At 42.5% G+C, this 10516-nt stretch overlaps 1 protein-coding gene across 3 annotated transcripts in view; it reads right to left on the bottom strand.

Annotated features, from left to right (window-relative positions):
• Positions 1-220: 220 nt before the first annotated feature.
• Positions 221-10516, bottom strand: part of PCLO (piccolo presynaptic cytomatrix protein) — a 217583-nt gene continuing 207287 nt past the window's right edge. For all 3 annotated transcript variants that reach the window (XM_028728763.2, XM_028728764.2, XM_028728765.2), the window contains 3 exons: positions 8573-8707; positions 6039-6184; positions 221-4911 (listed from right to left, as the gene is read on the bottom strand). In XM_028728763.2, the coding sequence (XP_028584596.2) occupies positions 4771-4911; positions 6039-6184; positions 8573-8707 (422 nt within the window). In that variant the 3' untranslated portion in view covers positions 221-4770. The remainder of the gene's footprint in view (positions 4912-6038; positions 6185-8572; positions 8708-10516) is intronic.

Genomic DNA, 10516 nt, shown 5'->3' with positions numbered 1-10516 from the left:
AGGGGGGTGTTTCTCCTTAACCCCCCCCCCCCCGTTTTATACTTCTGCCATCATTAAGGTTCCCGCCCATTCCATGCAGGCAGGCACCTCAAACTGAAATTATTTCAGCTGTAAACCAATTGTCCCATTTCACAGATGCTTCTCCATTTCTTGTGCTAGAGTTACTGACGTATTTGCCAGCTGCAGCAGGAGTATTTAGTAGTGGGAAAGGACCCCAAACTAGAGATTTTAAATATTTATTAGCCAGACTGGATTAAACAGCCTTTATACAACACAATTTGCATAAGTTCTCAAGATACGTCCTGTATACAATCACAAAACCATGACATGGATTTTATACATAGAGTGAAAATCGAGACCGATTTACAAGCATTTCTTCCCCTCTTTATACAGTTCGTTAAGTTTGTTTTGTTTGCTTTGTTTTGTACAACTTTTGGAACAAATTTTGTATCTTTCTTTTCTTGGAGGATTAGAAGGCAAAAAACAAAGAATTAATTAATTATTCATTCAAGTTAAAAAAGAAATATTAATAAACCACCATTGACACATGCAACATTCACCGTGGAAATATATTACATCTCCCCAAAGACTACTGATGGTGGCTGTTGCATTATAAATTTTATGCCCGGGGTAGTTGTTCTCTCCACTCACCCCCATCGCACCCTCTCCAATGCCAGGGATGCTGCTGTACATGTTGTCTGGTAGGATGATGGCACCCCATGCTTGTCAGCGACTGCTGAGCACCCGCACCAGCCACTTGACATCTATACAAGACACAGTTCACGTGGAAGGAGGGAGACATGCTTGGGACACCAGGGGGAATTCGGAATCCAAACCTGGTTTGCTGCTCAATACAAAAATGCATATTTACAAATTAAGAAAACAGCTTTCTTCAGATCACCTAGTCCAAGTTCATGATATATATATTATATTATGTATATATATATATTATATATAGCACATATTTTAAAACCCATTAGTGTGTTCATTATTTTGTCAAAGAATTAATCAGAGAAAACATCAAAATGCAACTTATGATTTAAAGAGAGAGTATCCAGATTTTATTCTTTTAGTCTAACAGCATCTTCTAACTGAAGAGATTGGTCTTGCATTGGAAATTGACTCGGATGCGTGAAGAGCCTCCTTCATGTGATGCCAGTAGATCCTTCAGTTTCTTCACCACTGAGAATATTTGATTATTTCCCCATCACATATAGATATATGTATGTACATATATAGACACTCAAGGGGGACTGTGGGCTCTTAGCAAGGGAAATAAAGCACTTGGTATAGTATCAGGTATGAGTTAAATAAAAAGATAAAAAATATACTATTAACATCTGTATGAAATCTCCAGGAAACTAAACGCTAATTAAATAATTCTATATTGAGCAATATATAAGAAGTGTTTACATTTTACTTCTTCGTCCTGACAGAAAGAAGCAATATCAGCTGGTTACCAGCTACTGTACTAACCCTACCCGCCCGGCCGCCCCAAACAATCAACTTTTAGGCATATAGAAAAGGAACTCAGTTTACAACGAGGTTCCTGGAAATGTCTCCCATGTGCACACGACGAGGTACCCTAATTCTTCTTCTGTGTATTGAAAACAGTGGTACAAGTTTAAGTGGTGGGGTGGTGAGTGGACACTGATAAAAAGCCACAGCATTTCTATTGCTCCTGGATACTATCCCTTTAAAGGATGATCATAACAACAAAACAGATCAAAGTTCATCACAGGAACTCACACACCTTGTTTGGATCCAGGAAAATAAAGCAAGATCTGGCCATCAGTCACGAAGGAAAGAAACGATCCCTTTCGAGGAACAACCTATCATTTGTTAAATACACACACATCCTGTGCTTTAGCTCATACTTCAAGCTTGTTTTTTCATTCTGTACAAGGCTTTTTGTACAACACAACTTATATCTCTAGCTTGGTAGACTTGTGGGCAATATCTAGATCTATATAGTAAATATCTATAGCTCTATAGTAAATAAAGCGCATTGTGCCATGAACAATCCATACCTTTAAAGAAACCCACAATTGGAGAACATTCATCTATTCCAAGTTAAGAGGCCTGGCCACATTTAAGTGCTTCTGTCTGACAGAACAAACAAACAAAGAAAGAAAAAGATTCTCCCCCCCCCCCCCGCAAAATAAAACAACAAAGAAGGAAAACAGATATGGTGAAGTATTCATACATTTTCACAAATACCCAAAGTCCCCGTGAATTTTTTTTCCTTTAAAAAAATAATTGCCACAAGAAGGGTTTTTGTTGCCTTCATTCATAAAAAGAAAACTGCATTTAAACGTGATTCATTGTTGCATAGAATGATTCCAGTACAACCCAGACATTTGGTCAAAAGGAACTTGGCACACTCTGCAGACGCCTTCAGTCTCAGCACTGATGCATTCGTGGCTCGGGGAACGTCAAACCCCTTCTCTAGCTCTTTGTGAGATGCAGGATACAATGAAGAGAGATTATAACCCTAATGACCTTCAACATGCTGTTGCTAGCAGAACCTGCTTTTCCTCACAAGCACAAATTCCCGCAAACATTCGCTGGTGCATTTGACTTGTGGAGAGCTTGGCTCCCAAGGCTTGGAGCACCATTGCCCTGGGACCTGATGGTTGGTGGCAGAGGTTGCTGAACAAGGGGCAGCTGATGCCACAACAGCAACGCTGAGAATAAATAATTGCAAATAAATATCTGCTATTAACACAAAGCTGTTCCCTTGCTTCTCAATTTGTCATCCAATCCACTGAACAGCATGTGGCAACAGCAGTCTTGCTTTATCAATTAATAGTGATAATTAGAGGTTTACTAGCAAGCCTCCCACTTGGCGCTTGCTGCTGCTGCAAATCTCCATGGCAACCGCTATACGATTCACCACCTTTGTCATAAATTTTAGCAAGAACAAAATTGCCAGCCATTTGCACAAAATTGCATATATCACTTTTTTTTTAAAAAAAGAAAGACTTTGCTTAGCAATTGAAATTCGCTGTTTCAGAAAATACAAACTCAGATGCCATGAGATTTTTAAAATAAGGATAAGGGAGATGTGGTATTTGGTAGCAGGCAATTTCCACATGACACAGCACTTTGGGCAGGAGGGCAGCGCTATTGCTCCAAAGAATTGGACTGAAATCCAGGCAGACAGGAGACAGGCAGATGAAATCTGAGTAAGAACACCTAATTATGTTTGTATGCTCTCCTTCCTCCCAATCATTACCTATTTTACAGTCGGGATAAAATGTGCGGATATTTCTGGGATAGCTCAGTCAGTAGAGCACGAGACTCTTAATCTCAGGGCTGTGGGTTCGAGCCCAAGACTGGGCAGAAGTTTCCTGCCTTGTAGGGGGTTGGACTACGTGACCTTTGCGGTTCCTTCCAACTCCACAATTCTATGATTCTTCTGCACATACTTGCTGCTACTACTGTTTAACCATTTCAGCTTCAAGGAACAATTTGGCATAGTGCAATTGCATGCCCATTGTCAATTAAAATACTGTAATATAAAGCAAATCAACACAATAAGGGACTAATTGTGTTTCCATTTTTTGAAGCCACCAATGCAGTTTCATGTTCCATGCCTTTAAGAAAGCTTGTAGCTCACGGCAATGAATGCTGCCAAGTTAGGAATGGGTATTCATTTTATATGCGGTATTTGACCTTACAATCCAAAGTCTGTCTTTCAATGATCTCCTTCAATGCTTTGTGAGCAGAATGTTTGCAACTTCATGCAGATGAGAAGGAGCCTGTAGCACACGGTCACATAAACAGCATCACTTGTTCTAACATGTGGACTATTTCATACAGTTGGAAACAGTGACTCCTTGAAGTTCACAAAGGCAAGACAAACAGATAGTGAAGCCACAATATTCACCTCAGTGCCCGAAAGCCCTTAGAACCAACGCCATTTTAGCAAAACTACGGAAAACAGTCGTTCACAGTAGGCTGAATCGCAATCTCTTCTACACTATAAAAGCAATTTCTCTTTTCCTGATACGGCTCCAACTGCCCCCTTTACTCTTTCCAAAATGACAACTATTCTTGTGCTTTCTGTACTTTACAGTCTGAGATGGTAATTCTCCAAGACTAACATGGGAAAAGACAGAGATTACTATTCTCAATTTAAACGCCAAAGCATATAATTAGCAAAGAGAAAAAAAATAACATGAAAGAGAAACATTGCCACCATTTAAATTAAAAACTAATTACCCCACCATTTGCCTCCTGGGGCATCATCTCACCACAGCAAATATATTCTTACATTAAGACCATGGATCTTCAGATAAGCCTTCAGATAAGGGAGAACTGGAAAGGCAGTTGCTTCAGGTACTTTTGCATATCATGATCTCTTAGGAAATTGCACCGTGAGCCAGATTGCTCTCGCAGAAATATTCTGCCTCCAGCTGCAGCCAAATTCTCTGCATTAACACCTGCCTTCAACTGCATGGTGTTATTATTCCTCTTCAGATTCTAACATCACAGAACCCTCCTCACACAAGTCTCCTTTTTCAAGCAGACTCATTTTAATTTCTGGGCTTAGGGTGGTTGGTTTATTAAGCTCTGCTGATTTGTTTTTTAAAAAACACAGCAAAACAAGTTGACTAGCCCTCATGAAAGTGTGCTAAATAGCCCAGAACTTTCTCCTCCTACTTCATATTCTGAAAGCCTAGCTAAACACAATATCAAAGTAGAGTCTTGGAATCCTACAAGCAGACTTTGCCAAGGCTTGATGGCCCAAGAAGAAATCTTTCCTCAATGTGTTTGTGTTGAGCTGACCAAAAGTTTGTGCCAGTTTACTATTCTTTTCCTGAGGTCCACTTTGTCAAGCCAGATATATGCCTCACCAATCAAGGTCTTCTTCATAAACTTTCCTCCATTGGAAACAAGGAGTATCTGGGAAGAGAACAGAGGGTTGGACAGATATTCACCGTTCTGGTAAAAAGATCTAAAGCCCTGGAACGTGGCCCTGATCATTGCTGCAGAAGGTGTGGCATGCTGTCTGTTGGCTATGGGAACCAAGATCGTGTCACAAAATGCACCCAACTCTTATTGTGGCTGCACATTCCAAGGGACGATGAATGGCTTTGGAATGGCTTTGTCCCTGAGATCTCCTGACATGTTTCCATGTATAGGTTGTCCATAAACATATAATTTATTGTTATATGTGTCTGTTATAATGTCTACAGTGGTACCTCGGATTAAGTACTTAATTCGTTCCGGAGGTCTGTTCTTAACCTGAAGCACCACTTTAGCTAATGGGGCCTCCTGCCGCCGCGCTGCCAGAGCCTGATTTCTGTTCTCATCCTGAAGCAAAGTTCTTAACCCGAGGTACTTTTTCTGGGTTAGCAGAGTCTGTAACCTGAAGCATATGTAACCCGAGGTACCACTGTATTATGATCATATTGTATGTGTGACCACCTCTAGCTGAAATAAGTTAGGGGGGAGTGGTATTTGTTATGTCACATTTATCTCTCTGTCCTGAAGAGCTGAGTTTGACATTTCCCCCCTCCTCACAAGAACTCTGTCCACAAGGTTAGGCTGCACATTAGGCTAGGCTAGCCTAGGCTAGGCAAACCACCCAGAGACTGTCATGGCTGAGTGTGAACCTGAATTGCTAACACCCAAGAAAGAGGCCTCCATTAGGTGGCCACTCAATGAACGTTTATGCTTCCTTGTTCCATTTTATGAGGAACATCCTGCCAAAGGCTTCAGTTGTGAAGATCATACAAATTTATTTATTCTCTCTGTAAATTCTGTTTACTTCTTTCTTACAATTCATACTATCTTTTGATACTTAGAGCAGCCAAGAATGTTCTAAGTTGAGGAAGTTCCAGGCTTGAAGAACAAACACAACAACATTGGGAGACTGTTTATGTAACTCTCACACTGTAACATTTAATTTGCTTTTCGGGAAATGGCAAATAATTAATGTTAAGTAAATAAGTAAGTGAGAGAAAGGGAGTCTCAAATGCCCAATGCAGAAAGCATAACATTCAGTTTGCATTAAGATGGAGGCTTACCTGGAGAGAATGCCCAGTGGGACTCAAACTGAATCGAAATGTTTCATTGAATGAAGGTTCTCGGTCATGCCTGCATACTCTTGTTTTCTTCTTAATTACTCTCTTTTGAGTTGCAAGGTTGACAACGTACAGCTTCACATACAGATCTGTTCAAATAAGCAGTTCAAACTGTCATACAGAACCTCATTAGGTGTCTTTGCTGCTAACTCATTTAGCATTAAATTAGTTAATGGTTATTTAAGATGAGGGAAACTTCTCCTTGCTGTTTCCCTCGATATCAAAATGAGGTAATTCCAGGAGAGCTGATGAAGTGCTCTGAAATTCAGAGCCCTGAAAGCAAATTCTTTCCCAATGAGTACATAAATTTACTGAATGAAATTGTTTAGAAATCTTTCATATAAGAGATGAAGCGGAGATGAAAAAAACTGCACATTATTTGTTTGGAAAATGAAACAAACCAGAGGTACTTCAACCAGAAACAGGTATTGACATATAATTATTCTATGCTATTTCAGTTCTTTTTGGATAACGCTCCCTTAGAAAGGAATAGCTTTCCTGTCATAAAGAGCTTTGCCACTCTTGACTTGAAGCACTTTAAGTTTGGAGAGGAGTGAGATTTTAAATTTTGAATTCTGAGTCCCGTGATCATTACAGTCCAACTGTCTTGACAGACTCTAGGGTTGTGCGCTCCTCTCACTTAAGAGGCCGGGAGCCAGCGCTGTCCGCAGACACTTCCGGGTCACGTGGCCAGCGTGACGAAGCTGCAACTGGCGAGCCAGCACCAGCGCAGCACACGGAAACGCCGTTTACCTTCCCGCTATAAAGCGGTACCTATTTATCTACTTGCACTTAAGGGTGCTTTTGAACTGCTAGGTGGGCAGGAGCTGGGACCGAACGATGGGAGCTCACCCCGCTGCGGGGATTCGAACCGCCGACCATACAATCGGCAAGTCCTAGGCGCTCAGGTTTTACCCACAGCACCACCCGCGTCCCCTAGTCCAACTGCTAAGCAGATCCAAAAATGTAAAAAGCTAGATGGCTAAATACATGGTAAAAGGGCCTCTTGTCTGCTGTAGGTAACACCTCTCTCATCCCTTTCAGAAAAGGCTGAAACTCAGTGTCAGGTAACATGCTTTGCATTCAAACAATCTCCGGTTCAGTCAGTCACTAGCATGCTCAGATTGGGCTGAGAAACATGCCTCTCTTAAATCCTGGAGAACCAGGCTGCCAGTCAGCTCAGACCTGGGATGGGGAACTGCAGCTCTCCAGATGTTTTTGGATCACCCATGTTGGCTGGGACTGATGGGAGTCCAAACATCTGGAGAGCCATAGGATTCCCATCCCTGGTGCAGACAATACTGAGCCAGATGTACCAATGGCCTGACTTGATATTAGGCAGATTCCTATGGGAATCAAACTTACACAGAAGCCGTGTGCAATTGGCTGAGGTGTTTCAGAGCCTTTCGACAAAGCAACATGCCGTGTTTTATATGTATGATGCTTCTCAGTAGCCATTAGGGAGGAGGCTGGTGAGTTATTTACCAGTTTGCATTGTGTCGAGCGCAAATGCCGTATTTTTCACTCCATAAGACACACTTTTTTCCTCCTAAAAAGTAAGGGGAAATGTGAGTGCGCCTTATGGAGTGAATGGCGCTGCGCAGAGCGGGAGAACTGCGCAGCGCCCCTTCAGCAACGCGCCTGTCCTGCGAAGCTGGAGGAGGAACAGAAGGGGCTTCTTTTGTTCCTCCTCCCGCTTCGCTAAAGGGGCGCTGCGCAGCGCTCCTTCAGCGAAGCACCTCTCCTGACTTCTGCCTTAGCTGCGTGCAGCCTCTTCGGGCAGGGGGAGCCTTCATCCCGCTGCCCTGAAGAGGCTTGGCACGGCTATACCAGAAGCCAGATCCCTCTTGCTGATCTGGCTTCTGGGATTTAGAATATTTTTTTTCTTGTTTTCCTCCTCCCAAAACTAGGTGCGCCTTATGGTCTGGTGCGTCTTATGTAGGGAAAAATACGGTACCTAGGTAAATAAAGCTCTTGCAAAGCACTCTTGGGGGGGAGCAATTTGTTCTGAGGGAAGAGACCTGCCAGACCTGCTTTCCCCAGGAGCAGCTCTCCTCACCACCGTCACCCCTGCAATGGTCCAGATCCATGTATGTGGCATTAACATGAGTCTCTGGGACCCTTCAAGGGGAAAAGGAATGGGAGGGGAGTTTGGGAGACATGGGGGCTGAATGGAGGAAGAACATTATGTACCTGTCTGCACCTTCCATCTTTGTCGCTGCAAATCACTCTCTCCTGAAGATGCCTGGTTAGGCAGAAAGACACCCCCCCTTTACTACTACACTTATTTATTTTTAGGAACACCCCCCCCCCAACCATCTGTAGAGAAAACAAGAATGCATGAATGCTATAAGCAATGGATAAGATACATGTGTGTCGATAACTAAAAACAAAATTGAAATCTTACCATCCTTATGGGTTTACCACTCATTTTAAAACGTATTTTATGTATTAAAATGCTGGTTTACAATTGATACCTGGTAAGTGATCTGGAGATTTAAACTTGTAGGTGATATTTCTGCACTGAAGGATCTCAACTATCAGCTGTTCCCCATCAGTCTTCATTTCCTTCTTTAAAGCAATCTTGATTTCGCCCATCACCTGGGTTTTACCTGTAAAAGGGGGAGGGGTTAGATCAGCTATAGCAAAAGGTGCACGTAAGTATTCCACAAAGCTAATACTTCCAAGTTAAAAGGAACTTTCCAAACAATAATACAAGTAATATAAGCTACAAGCTAGCACAGGGTCTTTATAGTCTTGGTATAAATGGGCACAAGATGTGGCTGTAATTATTTTAGGGCAGACTCAGGAATTGACAGCAACTCCCCAGTTGGCTGAAAGGTACATTTCATTTCTTCATGCTTGGTAACTTGCCGAAGTGCATTTAACCTTGTATTATTTTTAAAGAGTTGCATTTGTAAGAAACGGTAGAGTATTGCTGTGTTGGCATATCAAAAACAAAATAGGGAAAAGGCTGCTTGCCTGATTTCTAATGGGATGGAGTTCTGCAGAATCAGGCCCATGAAACTGAATGGTGACACCTCATTAACTCGAGTCATGCTTCTGACCCATGGAGGACCACAAGCCCCTTCAGGTATCCTGGGCCTACCTAGATGTACACGTCTTCCTGTGAAATGACCCTAAATGTCATTTTGGGCACTAGCGGCACCTTTGACCCTTCATGAACATAATTCAGTTTGGCATTTTAATTCCCTCATGAATTAAGCCTGCCTTTGGAATTTCAGCCATGGGAAACTTCGGCAGAAAGCACTGGCTCAGTTGAGAAGCTTTTGATGCACTGTAGAGACTATGTGGGAGTTCTGCCAACTACATTATCTGCAATCAGGCGACTCACAAACCACATTTATCGCACTGAGTGTAAATGGTAGGTAATCTAATTTCATTTCTCTTCCAGGAACCAATCTGACTTTGCTTCCAGTTCTGTAGAACATCAACCATGGCATCCTTCTGAAGGCATACTATTTCTGGGATTCTGTTCCTGCCTGAAGCGCTTCTTCTATAAAGTTCTGTTATGGCACTATGGCTCACCCCTGTAACACCTGCGCCACAAAGTTCTGTAGGGTGCTATCTGGTCTGAAAAATAAGTCATGTCAGACTAACCTGATCTCGTTTTTTGACAGAATTACAAGCCTGGTAGATGAAGGGAACGCAGTGGATGTAGCGTACCTTGATTTCAGCAAGGCATTCAACAAGGTGCCCCATGATATTCTTGTAAAGAAGCTGGTAAAATGCGGTCTTGACTATGCTACCACTCAGTGGATTTGTAACTGGCTGACTGACCGAACCCAAAGGGTGCTCATCAATGGTTCCTCTTCATCCTGGAGAAGAGTGATTAGTGGGGTGCCACAGGGTTCTGTCTTGGGCCCGGTCTTATTCAACATCTTTATCAATGACTTGGATGATGGACTCAAGGGCATCCTGATCAAATTTGCAGATGACACCAAACTGGGAGGGGTGGCTAACACCCCAGAGGACAGGATCACACTTCAAAACGACCTTGACAGATTAGAGAACTGGGCCAAAACAAACAAGATGAACTTTAACAGGGAGAAATGTAAAGTATTGCACTTGGGCAAAAAAAATGAGAGGCACAAATACAAGATGGGGGACACCTGGCTTGAGAGCAGTACATGTGAAAAGGATCTAGGAGTCTTGGTTGACCACAAACTTGACATGAGCCAACAGTGTGATGCGGCAGCTAAAAAAGCCAATGCAATTCTGGGCTGCATCAATAGGAGTATAGCATCTAGATCAAGGGAAGTAATAGTGCCACTGTATTCTGCTCTGGTCAGACCTCACCTGGAGTACTGTGTCCAGTTCTGGGCACCACAGTTCAAGGAGGACACTGACAAACTGGAACGTGTCCAGAGGAGGGCAACCAAAATGGTCAAAGGCCTGGA

This window comes from Podarcis muralis, chromosome 6, assembly GCF_964188315.1.
Source record: "Podarcis muralis chromosome 6, rPodMur119.hap1.1, whole genome shotgun sequence".
Lineage (NCBI taxonomy): Eukaryota > Metazoa > Chordata > Lepidosauria > Squamata > Lacertidae > Podarcis > Podarcis muralis.
This window is presented reverse-complemented; position numbering and strand designations above follow the sequence as displayed.